This window comes from Thermobia domestica, chromosome 16 (assembly GCF_964235325.1).
Source record: "Thermobia domestica chromosome 16, izTheDome1.hap1.1, whole genome shotgun sequence".
In the NCBI taxonomy this organism is placed as follows: Eukaryota; Metazoa; Arthropoda; class Insecta; order Zygentoma; family Lepismatidae; genus Thermobia; species Thermobia domestica.
In genome coordinates this window covers 101165820-101190078 of record NC_137469.1, presented here as the reverse complement: position 1 = coordinate 101190078, position 24259 = coordinate 101165820, and the positions used below count along the sequence as shown (strand labels likewise).

The window sequence follows — 24259 nt, the reverse complement described above, 5'->3', positions numbered from 1 at the left end:
AGTGCTATTTAAAAGGCACAAGCTATTAAGAAGAAGAAGAAGAAGAAAGTATATAAAGAAATACTTTAAATATTTTGTATTATATCGAGATTTTTCTTGTTTTCGTTGCTATGACAACTTGTTTGTCTGGTTGATATGGTAATGTAGAAATATATAGAACGAAGAACCATATTGTTAGAATTGGATGTATATTATTTTAATGTGACAAATGCGGTATATGTTGAAAAATATATATATATATTTATCCAAAAGTGCACAACTGTGTTTTGTGATTCATTGTAATCTCGTGTACTTTATAAATATTCAATATATTTGGAACCAGGGAATGTACGGAAGAATTAACATTCCATATTTATATGGTGCCAAAACCGTGGATACCTTGAGATTAGTCAGAAGTTTTAGTAAACTATTTCAACATCACGAATTACATTTTACTACGTAATAAAAGAAAAATATATCGAAGAACTAAAGTAAATACCAGTACAGGAGTTGAAGATGTCAATATTCCAGCAACTGAGACTTCAACAGATGTGATGGATCTTTTACGACAGCTAGGACAGCAGATGAATTCCATGACACAGCAAATGAATTCCATTACACAAAATTTGGAACAGATGGATTCCAGATTGGAACAAGTAACAAAATTTGGATTCCAGACTGGAACAAGTAAAACTACAAATAGGACAGCAGATGGATTCCAAATTGGAGCGAAAAACGCAGCATATAAATACCAAACTGGAAATAACCGACAATAGGATAGAGCAAATTATGCATAGTTTTGCAGTGGTGAGAGGTACCGTTGATGTAGTAGAAATGCATACAAACCAAATTCGGAGACTGCAAGAAGAGGTACATACCATCAAAGAGAAAATCAGTACAGCAAAGTGTAATTCCTGATCATGCCCTCAATGTAGTGTATGAGGAACATAGAAGAACTGAATCAAGACCCTGTTAAGAAGACAGGAATTCATCAGATGGATATTCTGAAAGGGAGGACACCATCTCTAATATCGAGGACGAAGAAAGACCATGTCGAAGTAACCATACACACGCAAAACATAGACATCTAAGGTAATTTTGGTACTAATAATCGCGTGAAATTTAATGAAATAAAATCCTTAACTAAATTCAGCGGTAGATCTGAGGACATCCCAGCGAGTACCTTTTTAGAAAAATTGGAAGAAGAATGTAAACTAATTGGTATAGATAAGGCTAATTTCCTCAAAATATTGTCACATATTACGTTACCACCTTGTTCGGTATGGTATAAAGAGGTAGTCTGCGTAATTATTCAGATTTCAAAAATGCGCTGTTAGCAATTTTGAAAACGGTTTTATGTTAGCAGACCGGGATGCTCAAATTAAAAACCGACGTTTTGATCCTAAACTGGACGAAAGTCTTTGTAATTTCAGCATATAATGACTTAAAACAGATCAATCCATATCAGCAGAAATCACGCATTATTGCATCAATAAGAATATTATTACCGTTTAGGCTACAGCAAGTATTGATCTCTTCGCAGTGTATTAATTTTATTCACTTAATAATGATAGTTCAAAATTATGAGAGTGAGTCTAGGTTACAAGGTAATAATAACAGAAATCAAGCTAACCATATTCCTGTTCGAAATATCAATGTTAGAGAAGATTGTAATCATAATACGAGAGGTAAAGTTAGATTTTCTCGTAATGGAAATACGGCCGAACGTAATTTTAGAAGAAACAGAAATAATCATCATACATCTTGTAGAAATGATCGATCTCATTCTTTACGTACTCCCTTATTTCGTAGAAATTACATAGGTGGCAGAATTTTCAGAATAGGAACCAAAGAACTGGTGAAGTAAATAACATACAGGACTGTACTCAAGATTGTGTCATTCAATGCAACATAATCGAATCTTTTGACAATATCAATTTAAAATAGATCCGGCTGACGTGGAATGGGTTAAAGCCACGTCAGCAACTTATCCGCAAGAATATAAAAACCGTGATTTAAATTTAAATTATGTATTAGACAAGTTAACCCTAAGGTTTTTGAATTAAAGGATGTAAAGACTGGTAAACTTTTGGGTTTACGAAATATTGACGAACTAAAGTTATGGCGTCTGTCAAAGCATACCAAAAGTAAATGGATGCAATTAGTTGAAAAGTTAGTTCCGACAGAAGTTTTATCTAAGATCAAACTAGATAATATTGAAGTTTCAGATTAATCTTTAGTGTAATCATTTCTTTATTGTGTGATTATTTTTTGTGATATCAATTGGTTTTTGTTTTGTTTCACTTTAAATATTGTTATGATTTTATTGTAATTTTTTACTTTGTTCACATTCTATGTAATCACATCTGTGCATCAATACAAAATATTATCTATCAAATTTATGCTAATTATGCCCGAATAAATAAAACATGTTATGTTGTATTTTAACTTGCACCAACTTTATTGTTAACAAGTAGAAATGGTATTGAATTAAAGAATTTATTTAGGACCTAAATAATCCACAACTTATCATATTTTGAGTAGTCTTTCTCATCGATAATTTTATAAAATTAAAATAAAATTTATTATTGGACAAATATAAGAATGATATTGAGATAAGATGAAAATAAAAGTGAAAAAAAGCAGAGGTTGTATATTTTATTAAGATTTTGACTCGATATACCGGTTATCTAAATGTTGAAATACAGTGAAGGTGTGTTGCCTAAAAGATTACATTTTTTATTTACATAATGACTGAAAACCATTGGATAGTTTCTCTGTAATTACGGGGGGGGGGGGGGCATGGAGAGACTTTGATTCTTCGCTAACAACTTACTAAAAAAGAATTTTTAAAAATATCCCCATATGTTGTATTAGAGAGAAGTATGAACGAAAATGATCAAAAACCGAATTTGTTTTTCAAATCTTAATTTTCTGCGGGAAAACTCGCGGACCCCCACTCAACTGACGTGAGATATATTCCAAACCCCCGGAAGATCCGCCCCCACAGCAGACAACCCCTAAATCCGCCCATGCTTAAAACGACGACATTTATATGCATTAAGGTAGGAAGACACATACACATGCATAAGAAAGAAACAATTCAATGTGGGACATCAAAATATAAACTAAATGAACTTCTTTTTAGATAGCTCATTTTTAAAACAAAAGGTAGGAAGAAGATAACAAAAATGTTGTTGTGAACTTAGAAATTATTTCTACATAAGAAATACAATCTTTTTACGTACAAAGCTAATCGTCAATTACTGTGTATAAAAATGGATTTATTAAAGGTATTTAGCCTCTACTCTCTAATGATGGTGTGCCTTGATCACAGAAAAACCAGAGGCGGTATGGCATACCACCGCATACCGTGTCATTTCGACCACTGGCAACCAGGTATATGAAATGTTTAATGGTCCAGGGTTCTTTCTTTAATTGTAATCAAAGAAGTCCTGTAATTCGGGAGCCATTATACAACGATAATGTATATTTCGTATGTACTTCTAAGTATCGTTTCTATTGACGGGCAAAAGTGCTATTTAAAAGGCACAAGCTATTAAGAAGAAGAAGAAAGTATATAAAGAAATACTTTAAATATTTTGTATTATATCAAGATTTTTCTTGTTTTCGTTGCTATGACAACTTGTTTAGTTGATATGGTAATGTAGAAATATATAGAACGAAGAACTATATTGTTAGAATTGGATGTATATTATTTTAATGTGACATATACGGTATATGTTGAAATATATATATATATATATATATATATATATATATATATATATATATATATATATATATATATATATATATATATCCAAAAGTGCATAACTGTGTTGTGTGATTCATTGTAATCTCGTGAACTTTATAAATATTCAATATATTTGGAACCAGGGAATGTAACGAAAGAATTAACGTTACAGTACAGCATGTAAGCTACGGTGTATAATATTTAAGCCTGTAAATTTAATTCCGTGGTCTATACACCACTCGAATGTATTTCAGAGTCTGGGCATTCTGGAGATCTGGCGACCCTGGTCTGTGTTATGTGTGTTTTATATAGCCTGTGTTAGAAACTTGTCTAGAAAGATAAGTGCAATGTATATCAAGGTTTTTCAGAAGTATGTTGCTATATTTAACTTCAGAAACGTTTTGTTCATACGGAAAGCTCTTATGTTCCTCTCCCGTTTCTATGGCATCGAGAGTATCACTGTTCGTCCCAGAGACTCCGAAAACTATGGACCCGATACTGATATCGGTCATTTTCGATTATTTTTACATGTCACCGCCTTCACAACCGGCTGTCTTAACACCACACTATGTTTTTCAGATTATAAGTCATATGTGTACAAAGTTTCGTTGAAATTGCTTCAGGAGTTCAAGTTATGCTGGAACATATACACACATGAACATCTATATTCAAATATACCGCGTATATCAAAAGTCCGTGGCCATAGGCCAATTCCGTTATTAGTACAGATACGAAAAACTGAAAAGAGAGGAAGTTGTTGGAAATAGGTTATCTTCAATCCAAAGTGGTAATTTTTTCGAATCGCACCATTCGTTTGGCGTCCATACTGGTTATGTGCCCTGTGTTAAATGAAAAAGCAATATTGCCAGTTCAGTAGGAACAATCTTGGGACCTCACATACCAGTAATACAGCATTATTGGGAAACTGATTCGGGGTGTTCTGGGTTCCCTCACATAAGAATGTGCACGTTCCCTGTGTCATTTTTGCGTGCCCTTACATTCCGTTCGAACAGCCTGCCGAATTGGAAACTTTGCTTATTCATTTAAGATTGGGTGCATTATCAGTGTAGATCTTAAACGGTTGGTCGACTGTAAAAGATCACCAAGAAAAATAGGCCAACAAATTATAACCCTATAATATAATAATTCTTTTAAAAAATCTTGAAAAGTGAGTCAGATATTTATAAGATTTAGAGAATTGAAGGTAAATGTATTTTTATAGTGTATGTATCTTCAAAATTGCAAACTATTTATAAAGTTTCATCCGAAAATATCTTTGAAGTCTATATAAAGATACGGGTGTATAGCTTTTTCAGCTTATGGAAAATGCGATTTTATTCAAATAACTTGTCCCAGAACAATACGAAGATATTTTCAAAACATTGCAAAAGGAGGAGGGTGCATTCGTAATCTTTCATTAGACTTAATTAAAAGTCTAGGATTAAAAATTTTGTGGTGCAACTATCATAGACATTCGTTGTTATTATTATTATTATTATTATTATTATTATTATTATTATTATTATTATTATTATTATTATTATTATTATTATTAGTAGTAGTAGTAGTAGTAGTAGTAGTAGTAGTAGTAGTAGTAGTAGTATAAAATGAATGATAATGGGGACTGATGAAAGTGGGTGGAAACGGAAAAACCGCTAGAAAACCCCACACATGGTATTTGTCCTCTCAAAGCCAATTTGACGTGAGTTGAAATCGAAGCAGGGACCCCACGCGCCAGAAGTGAGAGTTCTACCACTGAGCCAACGCGACTCCATTTTTTACTCTAATAAAACGTAATTGCTTTTTTTTTAAAGTATTGTTCACAATTTAAGCACGGAAAAACCGAATTACATATCAAAAACGAAATAAAATTGATCTAACATGAAAGCGCAAAATTTCAAGTCTGAATTCAGTAGTCAGATCACAGAGTTTGGTCTCCACTTTTAGAAATGTGTCTCCAAACTACCAAATGCCTGTCACCAAACTAAAATATTTGGTCGCTGATTATGACCTAGCGACCTGAAATTTTGCGCCCTGTCTCCAAACTAGTTTTTTCTCGCTAATTATGGCCTGGCGATCTGCCTTATACTGATGTTTTCGTGGTTTCTATTGAGAGTTCTTCCAGTGTAAGGACAAGGTAACTGACTAGTTGTTGAAGTTGCATCGTACTTATTATATTTTATTTAGTTTTTGTGTGCCAATGTGATTTTTTAAATATATTTTTATCTTTGTCCTGATGATTGAGTATTGGATAACATGAGTGATAAGAGCAATTTTATTTCCTTTTTATTATGATTGTAATTTTTAACATCTAAGTAGATTGATTTTATGTTTTTATTTTGATGATAGTGACCTGGTGATTGTATATTTGAAAGATTTATTAATTTTGAGAAGTGAGGTGTTTTTAAGGTTCCACAGTTAGGGAGGAACCTTCTTCACACGTATGCCAGTTTATCAATTTTTAAAAGTCTACCATATCAGTGTCAACGCACACTGAAACTGTTTGATTAAAATAAAACTATTTCGTGATACAAGGTAAGACTGTATATTTGAAGGGGGCCGCGGTGGCTCAGTGGTAGAGCGTTCATCTCTGGTGCGTGGGGTCCCGGGTTCGATCCCAGCCCCCGCCAAGTGAACTTTGTGGTGGACAAACACCGTGTGCGTGGGTTTTCTCGGAGTTCTCCCGTTTCGTCCCATTTTCTTCATTCCACCATTTCATTCATTACTCATCATCACCGTCTCCTTTAGTCTAACCGGCATAATCGTGGGACGTAAAACTCAAAGATTTCATTTCATTTTTGTATATTTGAATTATTCATCATGTATCGTATAACATCTTTCAACAATGATTAATAAATGTCCAGTTACATAATGTCACAGTTAATAATCATTGTAAATGATTTTTTAAAAAAATTATCTCTATATTTCTTTCATATAGAGTATCACTGCATGGAAATGTGAAACCCGCAGTGGCAAAGTTACGGCAACTCGTGTCTCAGTTTACGTTGAAGTCCTCTCCATGGCAGCAGTCCTTCATGACTTTAGCAGATAGTGAACTAGAATGTATAATCTCAAGATTGACACTGGCAGACTTAAATAGAGCATTATATCGTTGCGACCAAGAGGAGAAAGATGAAGGAAAGGGTGGAGGTACTTATAATATACCTGAGTTCGGACCACTTGTGTACTGTGGACTTCAAGGTTAGTACATTTGATTGATACTGACATTCAAATGTAAAGAATATGATAGACTTACATATACTGTTTGTGTCCGTCACTTGGTGGGTATTTGGCTGACTGGGTAATGTAGCTGATTTCAGGATTTTGTCAGTAGTATCTTCAGTTAATAGACTGAACATGCATAATCTTTTTTAATTATATGAAAAAAAAAAAAAAAAAAAAACTGAAATAAAGGGTATTATCACAGGTAGGGAAAACAGAAGTTCATTGTAACAATGTTTTCCTGTTGTCACTCAAAAAATACATAACAATAAACAAAAGTTTAACGTATTAAAGAAAGTAGTAGAAAAGCATAATAAAATAAAAGTTGATCATTTATAAATTTCAGGTTTTATGTCCTTATTGAGCACAATACGTCCGAATAATGATTTAGGTCATCCGATGTGCAGAAACCTACGTCAAGGAAATTGGATGATAGGTAAGAGTAAGAGAATTGAATTATTTATTATTGCTTTGGAGAATTAATGCGCAGGTACTGATACAATTGTTTTCTCGATATGAGTATGTTTTTTATGTTGAAATAGTAATTGTTATATAAAATCCATGAATTCAAGTATATTCTTAAAACAGTTACATGTAAAAATGCTAAACTCTTTAGCATTATAGATCACTAAGGATTGTGGTCATCTAACTGACTTTTTATTGGGATGGTGTGGTCTGCACATCGGCTCCCATCGCCTTTATTTAATGGCTTTTTAAACTGCAGTTCGATATCTCGTGATTCAAGTACATCAATTGTTTCATCATATATTGATGGACAAAATTGTGTTCTAACTGGGAATTGAACTCGATGCTATACACGCTGACCTCATTAGGCTACACAGAAGTATAGCTGAAAGTAGTACATTTTAAGAAAAGCTAAATTATTCGATAAAAGTAACGGAAATAAAAAGCGTTATTGAAATAAGATCCACTATGACTGTCAGTATTCAAATTTATCACGAACAACTGGATCATCGATTTCACAGAACTTAGAGAATACATACATAAGAAAGGTAGATGCCGTAAAATCACAAACAAAATGTTTGATGATAAGAGAAGAGGACAATCAACTCCCTCACCCCTTTCTTTAATATGAGCCTCTATATTTTGGAGGTGGTGTAGCTACAATTAAAGGAAGAACCACCAACAAGAAATTACGATCAAACTTTTTCGTTCTCATCTTTACACAGAGATTTTAACTTTATTGACGGTATACCACGGGATTGTCAATGTAAGTCTGTGTATACATTCATATGAAACATTAATTTAGCCGCCTTTGCAACAGCAATAAATTATAGTATCGCACTGGCCGTCCCGTTTGGAAGCACGCAACATCCTTGATTTTAGTTTAACATTATTATGGAATATAGTTTATTATTTAGTTGTTTTAATGAAATACTTGGCTGTGGAACTCCTATATTAGTTTTATTTGCGCTGTCTTGAATTAGTGTAGATAAAGTCTAAATCCTTGACCATTTTGTAAAGCAATTGCACAGTGAAATTTAATGTAAGCTTATTAACTTAAATGTAAAGCCTTACCTTATTTATAACGAAGCAATTATAGTTTAGTGTACGCTGGCATCTTTATCGACGACTTCTAAAAATTGCTAAACTAGACACGTGTGTGAAAGTTCCTTCCTACTTGTGGAATCTTTCTGAAAGGAAAGTAAGATAACTTCACTTCTCATAACTGTAATGAATTAGGCTTTTTACAAAAATTATGACCACAGTTTATAGTCTTGTCATTGATAATAATTAGATATCCATCCCAGAGTAAAATTAGGATGAAGTTCCTGATAATTGTAATTCTGTTATTCAGATAGTTTAAAATAGTAACGAACTCGGCTTTTTGGACAAAGAATGATACACAGATTATAAGCTTATCACTGATTTTAATTTCTTGTTCTTCCTTAAGTAAATTTGCAGTGAATTTTCATAGTTGTAGAATCTAATCCCGAAAACCTTTGTGTTTATTCTTAAATCCTATCGCGGAGTGCCTTGTATCGCTCATTCGATTCCAGCCAAAAAGTATCTGTGGCCGAAAGTTAAATAAAAATCAACCCATAGCAATATGATAGAGCTGTAGACATCACGTGGAACTCATAAGAGTTTATTTATTTTTATTTAATTTCCTCGCCATTTTAACTTTATGAAATCCTTTTGCAACTCTTTTGGAAAAGAGTAAAAGATTTACACCCGAAAACTTGAAGCACGTAGAAATTCCAAAGTAAGTTAAAACATGTGGGACATTCAGAGCACAACGGAATCAAGTAAAATTAGCAAATTTATGAGAACAAGAAACAAAGTTTATACAGTACGCTGAAATATATAGAAAAGTTAACACCGTCTTCTGCGTTATAATACCTGTACATCAATATTGTAAACTCTGAAAGGAGCTTCAGATAGAAATCTTAAAGATAATATACGTCGAAAAGACCAATAATGGACGTGATTCTCTTGTACGCTGAACGCGCCATATTTCTATAATTTTTAACAGTTCTTGTGCATGCATGTTCTTGGTTTATTGTAGTCCTTTTTTACTTAGTTCTTATCTTGCTTATTTTGTTTAATTTTTCTGACAAGTTTAGGTGGGCCAAGCTCTTGTTTAAGGTACACTTTGTAAAGCAAAAATAGCATAACTTCTTTCTGATTCTTGAAATGTATGGGATTTGTATTAATTTTTCTGTTCCATATAAGAAGTTGAAATCGATTCTGTAAAAATAATATTCGTCTTGCATATATATATATATATATATATATATATATATATATATATATATATTGCCAACCTGGGTTGCTTTTGATAAAATTTAGTAAAACTTGAATATGTAGAGCACTCTGAGCTCCCCAGATTGATCTAATTTGCATGAAGCAAATCTATATCTACTTTCATTTATATGAGAGGTAAGTTTGGGGATACTCCACCACTGGTTGCATTGTTTGAGGGCCAACCAGAGCCCTATTAAAATGATAACAACAATGTCTACTTAAACATGTGTATTTTAACAGAACTAGTAATCATTTATGTGTGAAGTGTTGTTTTTGTAATGAAGACTTAAGAAAGTGTAATTTAATGTGTAAATCATGTATAACGAATTGGATTAGCACAGAATTTGGTTGTGACACATACCTGTTGTTGATGATTAGTGGAACCAAGCACTGAATGATCGTATACTAGTAACAGCAGTCGGTTGTATTTCAACGTTGAACTTCTTAGACTGTTCTCTTAGTATTTGAAGTTAATAATGTTTTAACTTGACGAATTGTAGAACTTTAAATGCTACTTCTCTAATATTGATCCTCTGACAGTGATCCTCTAATAATGATACCATTGAATAAAATAAAAGGTTTTAATACAACTCAAACTGCTGACGATCCAGTAATACGGTTTCAGCACTCGGGCCGATTTTCATCCACGTGCGTCCCAGATCTAAAAAGATCTTATTCAACCAAATTCTCACAACCTCAATTCAATCATGATGACACGAAACAATGTCACTTTCTTGATGTCCTCATTGTCCGAAGAAAAGTGTGGATGTTAACAAATTTATTACATAACATTACAAGCTCTTGTTGATAGACTAGAATTCATACAATTTGAAGTATACACATACTGTATTCTCTGCACATATCTCTTTAAAGATAAACAAGAGTAAATTAGGTCTCCTGAAACTCAAGACCATACTACAATTAAACTCGACATAAAGTTTCCAATTTTTGTCTTATCCTATCTTCCGTTTTTTCACCTATGTTTAACTTTGTTTTATCAAACTCTTTTCTAGATTGTATCACTTCGTCAATCTCTTGCTGTGTCAAACCCTGATTTATCAACTCCTGATCTTCAACATAATCTTCTGCTTTTCCGATCTCTGTATTACGAGTTAACCATACCCGTTTCTGAGTAGGATTTACTATTTCCAACAACGTTTGATTTGGTGCTAATAGTGCCCTAGGAATAAAAATATTTTTCCTCTGTTCCGTTTCTCTATTAGGTTCCAATAAATATTCTTGATTTGTCCACGAATTTACCAATTTTAATGGAACAATTACTCTACTTCTGGGATCTAAAAATGTTTTCTTTGCTACAACAAATTTCGGAACCATGCATACCCTTAGAATATGCGATATTCTTTCAGAAACATTTAGTGGATTATTATTATTATTCCTATTTTTGTTTGGAGGTCGACCAAATCTTTGCAAAATAATCTGTCTCTTGCCGTAATGAATTTGACAATTGTGCGGGTGTAAAAAGTCATTACCAATTAAAATTTGATTAGGAAAATCCTTAATAACTCTAAATCTATGGTGAAAATTGCTACCATTTATTGTAAATTGAACAATTGCTACTTTATCAATTGTCAATGAATTTTGTGTGATGCCTCTAATTTGGGTTTTCTCCGGAATGACTATTGCGTTTGTCGGTAATAATTTATCACTTATTATTGACAATTGTGATCCCGTATCAATTGTTGATCTTATTCTTCGGTTTGCTATGTAAACTGGTAAAAATACCATTTCATTGTCACAATCTATTGAGGCTACTATTTCTCTAATCTTCCTAACTCTATTACCTGTAAATGTGCCTCGTTCATTTACAGTTTGTTTCAGTTTAAAGACTGAGTAGTTGGATTATAATATGTCACTCCATTTAATTGTTGTGGAACCATTGTTGGTACCGCAGACTGAGACTGTGGAGGTTGTTGAGATACCATTGGTATCTGTTGATAATATTGCGGCGGAAAATTAGGCTGAAATTGCGGATTATATTGATAATTATTCGGGAAATTATTTTGAAAACCTCTTCCGCGCCAATTTCTCCTGAAATTTCTTTGTCCTCTTCCGTTACCAGATCTGTAATTGTTTCCACGACCTCTATTATTTCCATTATTATATTTGCCATTATACGACTGATTACTGTCATAGTTTCTATTGTTTCCGCGAAATTTCTGATTTCTAAAATTTCTTCCTCTAAATCCTTTTCCTCGATCTGACCTATGTTCTCTATTTTGGCCTTGATCCTGACTACCGTTTGACTCCTGACCTTGATCCTTATTATGATTGAACTGTGATGCATTCGTTAATGCTACTTGTAAATCCTCAATTTTCTTTTCTAATTTTGAAATTTGCGCAACACTAACTGGCTCTTTCTTAATTTCTTTGTCTTCTTTTTTTCTGATTAATAGCTTATCTATTTCTATGTCACTATCGTCACTTTCTACTTGTTCTTTCATTTTCTTTAATAAATCTTTCACCGTTACTTTCCTATCTTTATTATCTCTCTTCTGTCTCCTTTCTATTTTATACTTATTTTTCTCTACTTTTTGTAATTCTTCTAAGAATTCTTCTAATGATACAAAAGTTTTTGTTCCTATTTTTCCATAAAATATGGCAAAAGTCCTGCTGCTATTAATCCTATTTTCTTTGTATCGTTCATTTTCTCATCTATTCTATCTGCTAATGTAAGAATATCATACGCGAAATTTATCACAGGTTCATCTTCTCTCTGTAACCTGTCTCTAATCCTGTCTTCTAAATCTAGGTTAAAATTAGAATTTGTAAATTCTTCTATCAAATCCTTTTGTAGATCTTTATAGGAAATGTCAGCTACATTTTTTCTTTTCAAAAATAGCTTTACCCATTGTCTACCTACACCTTTGAAAACTGTGGTTAGCAGTGTTTTCCTTTTGTCTTCATCGTACCCTGCTATTTCGCAAGCGTCATCGAACTCATCAAAGAACGCAACTATGTCTTGATCGTTTATTAAGTCAAACTTTGGTAATCTACTCATATCCGTAAATATTGCTACTCTTCTATCTGATGTCGCCATATCTTTATTTTCTAATTCTATTCTAGGTTCTTCCTGTTCCTTATTTATTTTTACTTGTTTTTCTTCTTTTATATCTGGATTTATTTCTTCAAATTCACGTGGGAAATCAAACGTTTTTACCGATACAGGACTACCTGGAAAATTTGAAACTGGACCCGGTCTAAAACTTGGTGTTCCTATTGTCTGATCTACTACACAGTCCTCGTTTAACTTCTTGCGTCCCCGCGGTGGTGTTAATAAACGTACTAACTTATCGACTCCTACGTCTACACCTTCTAATGCTTTCTGTGCTCTAGTTATAATTCGTCTTTCCGTCATTAAACTATACTTATTCTAAAATATGTATACACACATTATATAATTCTAAACCCTTCGTATAAGCTTGTACACAAACACCTTTTGTATTAATCATGTAATAAGGCAAATATACTTTTATAACACAACCATTTCTTAATAATTCATAAGGAATTCTTATGTTTACTTCTAACTTATTAACTACACACATAATTATTGTTACCAAATGGAAAAATTAGTCATTATTATTATTATTATTTAACTTCATCACTGTTTTACACATTTCGCGAGGGTGGGCGGGAGGGTTTAGCAACTATCAAGCAAGAATGCGGGATGTAAACAACCATGCCTTGGTGGTTATACTAAACTAGTTCTACTTATAATTCTTGCGGGAATCGAACCCAAAGCATTCTCCACCATGCCAACCTGGGTTGCTTTTGATAAAATTTAGTAAAACTTGAATATGTAGAGCACTCTGAGCTCCCCAGATTGATCTAATTTGCATGAAGCAAATCTATATCTACTTTCATTTATATGAGAGGTAAGTTTTGGGGATACTCCACCACTGGTTGCATTGTTTGAGGGCCAACCAGAGCCCTATTAAAATGATAACAACAATGTCTACTTAAACATGTGTATTTTAACAGAACTAGTAATCATTTATGTGTGAAGTGTTGTTTTTGTAATGAAGACTTAAGAAAGTGTAATTTAATGTGTAAATCATGTATAACGAATTGGATTAGCACAGAATTTGGTTGTGACACATACCTGTTGTTGATGATTAGTGGAACCAAGCACTGAATGATCGTATACTAGTAACAGCAGTCGGTTGTATTTCAACGTTGAACTTCTTAGACTGTTCTCTTAGTATTTGAAGTTAATAATGTTTTAACTTGACGAATTGTAGAACTTTAAATGCTACTTCTCTAATATTGATCCTCTGACAGTGATCCTCTAATAATGATACCATTGAATAAAATAAAAGGTTTTTATACAACTCAAACTGCTGACGATCCAGTAATACGGTTTCAGCACTCGGGCCGATTTTCATCCACGTGCGTCCCAGATCTAAAAAGATCTTATTCAACCAAATTCTCACAACCTCAATTCAATCATGATGACACGAAACAATGTCACTTTCTTGATGTCCTCATTGTCCGAAGAAAAGTGTGGATGTTAACAAATTTATTACATAACATTACAAGCTCTTGTTGATAGACTAGAATTCATACAATTTGAAGTATACACATACTGTATTCTCTGCACATATCTCTTTAAAGATAAACAAGAGTAAATTAGGTCTCCTGAAACTCAAGACCATACTACAATTAAACTAAACAAATTAAACCAATAATTAATAATTATCTATGGTCTTGACAATATATATATATATATAAAGTCAGTAGTACAAGTAGGAGGACAAAAAGGACAAAAAATGGCCATACTTGAAAATCAGAGTATGTATTTTCACACTTTGATTACATAAACGGATAATTATGTATTGACATAAGTCTGATCTTTGTGTATTCCTGCAGTGGTGATCAACAATTTTTAACTTTCTCTATATTTCTGGCATGTTACTCGAATGCTTTTCCGTAGTGTGTTATATAAGCTAAATTATGAAGCTAGTTGGCTATTCACATTATAGGGTGAAATACTTCAGTAGCAAATACTAAATTGTGAGAATCCATGTATTTCATACTTCAACCAGTACAACACTTTATGGAAGTATTACGTATCTATTTTCTATTTGTTATATATAATCACTAAAAGTGCACTTATTAAGCCTATATAAATTAGAAACTATCAGAAATAGAAACTATTAATTTATATCTTCTTAATAAGTGCACCTTTATATTATATGTAATATTATATATAATAAATTACATGTATAATAAATTATATATATATATATATATATATATATATATATATATATATAATATGCAAAATAGGTACCTAATACTGATTAGAGTATGAAATACATTGATTTTTACAATTTAGTTTTAGCTACTGAAGCGCTATACCGTATAATGTGATTAGCCAACATCTTTACAATTTAGCACAAACATACCGAGGAGAAGCATTCGAATAACATGCCAGAAATATACGTAAATGGGAAGTTAAAAATTGTTGATGATCATCATAATTACAAAAACACACAGTCAGTATTGTCGAATTTTGAAATGTGTTCTAATTATATGTTCAACTAGTAATTATCTATTCTTGTATTGCATAACTAAAAATTTACTTTCAATTGTGCTTTCTGTGAGTAATATTCGCACACTTTTTATTATTAGCTGTTAATCATAGAAAATGTTGCAATATTGTTAAACAAGGATTGTTGCTTTTTTTTTTTTTTTTTTTTTCTTCAAGTATAGTTTAGATTTCTACGTATAACTAAAGGTTTTCTGCAAGTATCACTTTCTTTTTCAAGATAACCCGGCTCGTATGTAATAATAATAATAAGTAACTACTGCTTTTCTTCTCGTTTTTAATGTCCTTTTGTCATGTAGAATTTAAATTTTTTTCTAGATTATGTGTCGAATCGACTAAAGCAAGAGCCGGGAACATTAGAATTGGGCCTCTGGATGGACAAGAGTTTACAAGCATTGAAGGAAATCCCCAGGTATCTTGTGCCAAGCTACTTTGATGCTGTTATCACAGGAGTATATTTATCTCTTCTGAATCAAGTGTGGCATCTGATGTCAGAGTAAGTTCATTTTTGAAATACAATTAAGAATAACCATATGTTTAATGCATTGGTGTTTATAAATGGTAACACGCGTGAATGTTAATGTGAAGTCAGGAGTGCAAACAAAAAGTATATCGACTTATTTCTTCCTGTATAGGGGGCATGGTAGAGCTCTCATCTCTAGATCTAGGGAACCCTGGTTCGATCCTAGGCCAAGTGAGCTTGTGGTGAACAACACGATGTCCGTGGATTTTCTCTGGGTTCTCCTGTACTTGAAATTCAAATGTACTCACATAATACGAAGTGTGTGACACTGGACTTAAAAGTTGTGGTACTTACCGCATTAATGTCTAATGTGGTCATTATCTTCGAACTAGTCCTTTACTGCATTCGCTGTCGACACATCAATACTGGTAGTCATTTTCTGTGAGTTCACGTAAGAGGTCTGCCTTTCCGACATGACTTCAACTGCGACCAAAAGTCTCCTCTTGAGGCCAGGCTTGTGTCTCGGGTAGTGAAAAAAATCACATGGTGCTAAACCAGGTGAGTAGATGTTTCATGACAGTAATGTTTTTAGGCGCCAGAATCCCTCCAATTTCCTACCGTTCCAAGGTGTCTTTCTCCTCACTTTTTCTCGAAGTCTTGGTGAGAATTTCAGTGTAGTAGTACTGATTGTGCCTTCAGTTGGAACCCATTCAAACATTACAATTCCGTAAATGACGAAGAATATAAGCAACATTGCCGTAAATTTTGAGAGCGACATGCGTGCTTTTTTCGGTCTAGGAGAACCGGGCCATTTCCACTGGATGGATTGCAGCTTGATATCAGAGTCGTAGGTAAAAATTCATGTTCCGTCGCACATGATTACAGATTCCGTGAAGTTTGTTTCATTTTTGATACATTGTAACATGTCCGCACACAATTCTTGATGGCACTTATTTTAATCCTGCGAGAGATTTTTGGCACAGATTTTCCGTACATTTATTTCTTCTGTGATAATTCGTTGAAATTACATTCCCTATCCAAGTTCACTAGTTCAGCCACAGCATGCATTCAAACTTCGGTCACTTTTCATTATCTCGCGTACTGTGTTGAAGTTTGTGTAAGTAACTGAAGACAGCTGGCCGCCCAAACGATTATTCCCTCCCCTTCGAGAAACGTTATTTCAGTAAAAGACTTGTTCTCTGAACATAGAAATATCATCGTATGCCTTGGAATGCTTCAGTTGGTGACTTAGAGCTTTTCAAACTCGATATAAATCCTTTGTTTCCTTCAAACTACCCATTTTCCGACATATCACTTTTACACATGTTCACAGAATGATGCTTACTCGGAACTGCTACGGTCGGACAAGTCCAAACTTCATGGAAAGTGTGATGTTTCAACAGGATACTAATTAATCTAATGCAGCTTCTTCCGTTTATGTAATATAAATTACTTTTTGTGTCAGACCTCGTATAAAAGAGAGAACGTGATTTTCGGATAAAGTTTTTATACTATTTGTCTGTACTAGATTTGTCTGTACTAGAAAAAAAAAAAAAAAAAAAAAGCAATATAGTGATTTCAAACAAAACTGGAAGTCTAAATTGAGAAGATATAAAATTATAGTATACAACACCACATAGCTTTAAATTTCCCTGCGTTCGATTCTAAATGCAATTGATTTCTAGAAATAACTTTGAGACTAATCTCACTAATCCTTGTCATATATTAACTATAATTTTAATTTCTTTCAGTTTTGTCAAGAAAGGATCAACATTTTTGAAGGGACTTGCTCTTGGCTCTGTCCAATGTGGAGGAGTAGTTCGTTCGTCACCTTTACCTCAGCTTTCTCCAAATTTGGCTCCACCCTTGCCACCAACAAGAGTCAATGAAAAAGGAGAACAGGAGCAAGCATGTGTAACATTATCTGCAGGTAATGTGAGAATTAGGTCATAAACTAATCATCATATTTTTCACATATAATAATAATATTTTTTCTGATTTATAATGTGTCAAAACAAATGTAATGATGAATTGGCACAACAGTCTCTTTTTGCAGTTAAATGTTATTTTATTCCGATAGAATAAAGTGGAAATATACGCAATGTAGCATATTAAAGACACACAGTCAGACGATGTTTAGATACTTCTTTTGTCCAGTATGCAGCAATTTCAGGAGTTTCATTCTTTGAATTCATTTATTTGTACAACTTAAGCAGTACATATAGACAGTGTTTGTAGGTTTCCTTATAAGAACTTCCCCTAACTGGCACACAATTTTTCCTTTTCTTATTGAATTTTCCCTAGTTTTTGAGTGTCCAGTTCCTATGACAGATGCTATGTAATAGGATTAATTTAACTTTATTAAAGGAAGTGCCAACCACATTTGTTATATGCTTCTATTTCTTTTACTTTTTCCTTCACTTTACTTAAATAGGTACAAATTATGTTACTTTGAACATACACACACTATTGTATTGGTTAATTTCTGAAGAATAAAAAAGTTCAACCAGCCTGCACGAGAATTTCCTTGAATTTTCACGTTTTATGTTAAAGAATCCCTTTTTCCCCTTTTTCTAAATTTACCTACAAAATTTCCCTCAAACTACGAACTCTGCCTATAGGTAGTAGTAGAAAATATAGTTTATTTGGGGATGATTATCTTAGTATGTTACTTTACGCATTTTCACGTCATATTTTCATATTTTGATTTACCTTACACTTCGTTAAATAGAAGGCAGTTTTAAAATTATTTTATATTAGTTCTTAAAGTGTAATTTTACATTATATATTCTCGTGAAAATAATTGGAAAGAACAAAATATTGAGTTACATCCCATAAGAAGTTTTGGTTTGTTTGTACCGTATGACATCAAGAAAAATAAAATGATGGCCACAAATTTCAGTATTGTCTCAAAATAATGTTTATCTTGTTTGCTTTCTTCTTTCATTTATTCATTCTTACTTTCTGTTTTGCTTACGTATTGTTTTGTTTTTCGTACTTTTTGTCTTCCTTTCTTAATTCTTTTTTTTTCCTTTTTCTTTTCTTACGTAGTTACCACGCATATCTTCCTTTACAGGAAAGATAATGAAAGACTACCCATGCCAAGCGCTAGGAAAGCAGTTATAATTTGCGTCATATTTTGTAACGAAAAATTGCTTTCAAAATGTTAATATTCACAGTTTATTATATCTTCCCATGATTATCAATATATACCTTTTTCTGTTTCCATGTTATTTGTTTGTTTGATTAACGTCCTTTTTAATACCAAGGCTGTGTGTGACGTAGGCCAACATTTTTAACGTGGGATCGGGATTACATGTGCCTTCTTCGAGAATCGAAAACACGTCTCCTCCAAGAGATAGCTACTAACCATTTAGCCACAGGAAAGCTTTCTCGGAATGAATCATTTAAACAAAATTTTTGCTATCTTTACCTGTACTTGAGATCAAATTAAATCTTAAAACACATTTGGTAGTATGGAAACATCGTTAATTATTTTGTTTAACATCCACTTAAGAAATCAAAATTGGTATTATGCGTATTATCATTATCAGGAAGTATTAACATTTTCTGTATTTGCATGTGACATATAACATGTTCATAAATAGTGAATTATTTTAGTTCGTTGCTTTATTATTTGTGTACTGTAATATTACATTTTTGCAGGTCTTCCACATTTCTCTACTGGTTATATGCGTAATTGGGGAAGAGATACTTTCATTGCACTTAGAGGTCTCTTTATATTGACTGGAAGACATCAAGAAGCCAGGTATTTCCTATGTTGCTTTTATTTCCATTTTTTACAGCATATAATTCAGTTTAATTTGTAAAACTATTGTATAGTATCGTGTTTACCAAGAACAATAGAATATGTTTTTCACAATATTCTGTAATAATGTGATAAGGATTTTTGTGTCTTCGTGCAATGAATACCTTAATTTTCATGTAATACCAGTAATGTCTAGAAAGTATTGAACCTTTGTAGCTCAAAATTGAGCATATTTTATTGTGATTTGAGAACATTATAAAACCACATATGCACCATTCTGTTTGACAACCCTCTGCTATTTTTCTGGCATCACAGTAATCCCTCACTATAGAACTTTTGTAATTTTTTTAACATAGTTTTTATAGGCTTCTTCTGAAACTAACTTAAGACAATTCCAGAGCCCGAATAAAGATGATAATTTGACGGTTGCAGGTCCAGGACATACAGTGGATTAAAATTTCCCAGCCAAGTTCTCGCTATTTCTGACAGATCGTTGAAGATGTATGCGATCTGGCGTTGCCAGTGTGGTGTACGACACCATTCCTTTGGACCAGTTTCAGTTGTTTCGTTCAAATTGCTAGATGCACTCGCTGCAATTATCGACAGTACAGATCTGAGTGTATACTTTTGCCTGGTGGCAGCAGCTCGAGATGCACCAAACCCTTCCAATCCCACCAAACATACAGCATAACCTTCGTGGGCGTCAGTGTTGGCTGTCATGGACTGTGGAGCTTCTCTTAGCTTCGAGTACGATCTTTTTCGTACATTGTTGTTATAGGTTATTGACTTACCATCACACGTGATCAACTGCTTCAGAAACAGCACGACTTCGTTACGTTTCAGTAGAGATTCGCAGATGAAAATTCGATCGAGTAAATGTTTTTGAGTCAAATTATGTGGCACCCAAATGTCGAGTTTCTTTTTGTAGCCACCTTTCTCCAAATGGTTTAATGCTGTTTAGTGATGGATGTTTAGGTCAGTATCGATGTAATAACTGCTTAAATGCTAGTGTCGCACGAATTTTGCCAAAATATTATCCACTTTTGGTGTGATGGGTTGCCACCAGGGTGGATTGATTTAAATTAGTCTGATTTAAATCACGATTTAAATCACTTGATTTTTAAAATAAAAATCGTTGATTTAAATCGAATTCCTAAATAAAATTAATTTAAAGTGAAAATAAGTAAAATCCCGTTTCTGTTCTGTTATTTCGATTATGGAAGTTAATAATCATAATACAATGAGACTCAAATGTACAGTATAGTATAAAACTAGTGTCATGTAGAGGATGATTAGGGAAAATCCTCTTTGAATAGGTAACGGAGCAATCCTGCTTTTTTCTTTTCGTAACATTGGGTTTGGGTTTTAAAATCGTTAACTATTCCAACGGGGAAATCACCATCGGCATTTAAGACGAAAATTCTTTTTTGTGCGTGTCTGTTTGTTTGTTCCCAGATAATAGGGCTTTTTTTTTTTTTTTTTTTTTTTGTTATAACTTTAAGCGAAATTTATGTATTTCATGCCGCAAGCTAGTTCTGAGTTTTTAAAAATAGGCCCCTGCCAAATATCAGTAACTTTTGTGAAAAAAATGTCTTTTTGATAAACGTTGCTGTACTTTTTCCTTAATGATTAACCTTCTAAATTATATCACCAATTTTTAGGTGATATGGTAGAATCTTCATTATTCAATTAAAAAAGTACCACTAAGGCTTTTTACTTCATTTTCTTCAAGACTGGATGCATTTTAGAACACGTAACATATGCTTTCACGCCTTTCTGCGTTGAGGCATAGTGTTTGATGACGTCATAAATTTAAAAAGATATTTTTTATTATGCGTACGTATTTTTTGGCGGGTTACATTTTGCATTCAGAAGACTGAAATTTTGCACACTCTTTCAGTGCACCTCTTAATAATTTTCAGATGTTTTCAGATCTCTGCGTGGAAACAGCGGGGTCCAGAGGGGCAAAAATGTTTTTAAAAAAAGGATATTTTTAACAAAAAGTAGCTTTTTTCGTGATTTTCCCGCCTCAGATGGAGACATATGAATGGTACCGTTTGAAAGGCTGTTTTATTCTAAAGAAAATGATGTACGTACTATGCTCCTAGAATAAATTGGGATGTCTCAGGAAACTGTTCCCTGAGATCGTGTTTTATACGGGAATCTGGGGTATTTGGGGTATTATTTTTCGCGAGCTTACTTTTGCACCTACAAGATTGATATTTTGCACATTTACTCAGTGCACCCCTCAGTATTTTTCAGATTTGTTTCAGATCTCTGCCTTAAAACAGGGGTGGGGTCCACAGAGGTAAAAATTAAAAAAAAAAAAAAAACAGAAAATTCCTTTTTTCGTGATTTACCCGCCCCAGATACATGATGGAGACATTTAAATGGTACCGTTTGAAAATTTATTTTATTTTGAAGAGAATAATATACAAATCATTATCCTAGGATAAATAGGGATGTCTGAGGAAATTTTTGTATTACATCCGGGTCATCTGGGACATTGTAGGAATGTTCTTAGCTCATTGTTAAATAGTTTCCTCACCCTTACTACTCAAGATAGAAGCTTGAAATTTTGTACACACATTTAGTACACCCCTTAGTATTTCCCAGTTGATTTTGAGATCTGTGCGATAACACAGGGGAATCCAGAGGGGATCAAAATTTTAAAAAAAAAGTAAAAAAAAATGCCGATTACTCTCAAAATTTCCCGCTTCATGGATGTGATAAGGAAATGTGAATGTTACCGTTTCAAAACCTGTTCTGTTCTAAAGAAAGTACATGTATGTACCATGATCCTAGGATAAATAGAGATGGTGCTGTAGCTGCTTGACTAAAAGTCTATAATTTACTTTTAAAAAGAGCCATAATTTAAAAGGGTTAAGAAACATTGTTTGGGATTGATATAGGTTAACGATTGGGGATAATTCAAAATTCAACCCCAATACTTTCACTTAAATGGTTCACTTAATTAGCATTTAATACTAATTCCTAATGCTTTTTCTTCAGTTCGCGACTTGTATTATACTAGGAGAAAGATTTGATTTTAAATCAAAAAAATCGATTTAAATAAAAAAAATCAACAAAAATGATTTTTTTTAAAAAAAATAGGATTTTTTTCCACCCTGGTTGCCACTGAGAGGAGCATCTTGGACTTCGAAACTTCCAGAACGAAAGCTTCAGAACCAGCTTTTGGCTGTTTGTTAACGTATTTTGCCCATAAACAGCACAAATTTCTTCACGAAGCTGCGCAGTATTTGCACCTTCATCGAAATAAAATAGTAACATGTAGCACATCTTTCGGAAAGTTCATTCATCTTCACGGCTCGATTATAAGAATCCTAACACTTTTTTGCACATCTACTAGCGTCAGCTGTTCAATGATATTAGGCCTGATCCATTTTGACTCATATACTCTGAGATTTGGAACACTAATACATTTTCGTGCACAAAAGGTTTACTACTTTTTAGGCTACCTAATAGTATTTGTAACTGTTGTTTGTCGGGTAGCGCGTGAAGGACGCGTTTGGAAAAGTGATTCTTCACGGGAGTAGTATTATCTACTCGGTTTGTACCATTACAAACTTTATTTGAAATTTAAGTATAATAAAAATAAACAAGAATTTTAGGAATGATCAAAAAAAAAAAAAAAAAAAAAAAAAAAAGGATCAAAAGATTGCAATCTTGGCTAATAATTAGTTTTTGGATTAGGGGGGACAAAATTTTTAAACAGCCCCTAAATTGTTTTTTTTCTTCTTCTTCTTCCTGGAATAAGCACATCATACTGAATTAAGTGAGGTTTGGGTTTGGCTACACTATATGTGGTTCTCCAGATATAAGGCCTACTAGAAAATGCGCGTAAACACCTAAGCACAACTTTGTATGAAAACGTGAAATTTATGTTACCTCTAATTTGAGAGTTACATAACTATTGAAAATCGATTACATCAACTACTATTGACAAAATTGTATATATTAATCAAAATTAGTTGTCACTAGAAACTCATTATAAACTTCCTTTTTCTTTTAAAATGCTCATATATAATTTGCTGTAAATAAAGGTTAACCTAATTACTGCAAAACTTTATTTCCGTATTTAACTAAATAATTTCTTTGCGTTTAGAAGTTGTTTTATAACAATTCTTCAGTGTGTCTTTAATTATTATTTTTTTAATACTAGTAATAGCAATAAGGTTCTCATGTGTTCAAAGACGAACGTGGAACATATCTTCTAAATTATAATTTGACAGGTTTATACTAAGTAGGATTTGTAGTTGCGAAAAAAATAATAAATATTAATTTTTAATTTAAGTAGAATTTTGTTTTTAGCATTGATAGGAACATATTTCCTAAGAGCTGCTAAAATTGTGGCCCTATATTAAATATTCGATTTACATAATTTATTGCATTTATTATTATCAACCCATGTACACTTTTAAGTGAGTAGTAGTAATAATTACAAGTTCCGCAATTGTGTGCGTTCAGATATGTCAATTTGTAAATCTTTTAATCTTTATGAGCGAAATTTCGAAGATACGTATTATATAACTTATGAGAAAAGAATGCAAACGAGTTTCTAAGCATTTTTCATCTAGTTAAAGTATTCAATACTTAAACTAGTTCAGTATTTTTATTTTGAGATACTGTGAAGCTTTTCTAATCGCGACACAAGTGCTAGCTGCCGAAATAATCCCAACCATGAACAAGAAATAACCTATCGTGTAAGAG

The 24259-nt window shown here is 32.9% G+C and overlaps 1 protein-coding gene across 6 annotated transcripts in view; it reads left to right on the top strand.

Annotated features, from left to right (window-relative positions):
- Positions 1 to 24259, top strand: part of LOC145673281 (glycogen debranching enzyme) — a 229431-nt gene that overhangs the window by 179804 nt on the left and 25368 nt on the right. For all 6 annotated transcript variants that reach the window (XM_081742834.1, XM_081742833.1, XM_081742837.1 and 3 more), the window contains 5 exons: positions 6675 to 6937; positions 7305 to 7394; positions 15615 to 15792; positions 17511 to 17689; positions 19426 to 19528. In XM_081742834.1, the coding sequence (XP_081598960.1) occupies positions 6675 to 6937; positions 7305 to 7394; positions 15615 to 15792; positions 17511 to 17689; positions 19426 to 19528 (813 nt within the window). The remainder of the gene's footprint in view (positions 1 to 6674; positions 6938 to 7304; positions 7395 to 15614; positions 15793 to 17510; positions 17690 to 19425; positions 19529 to 24259) is intronic.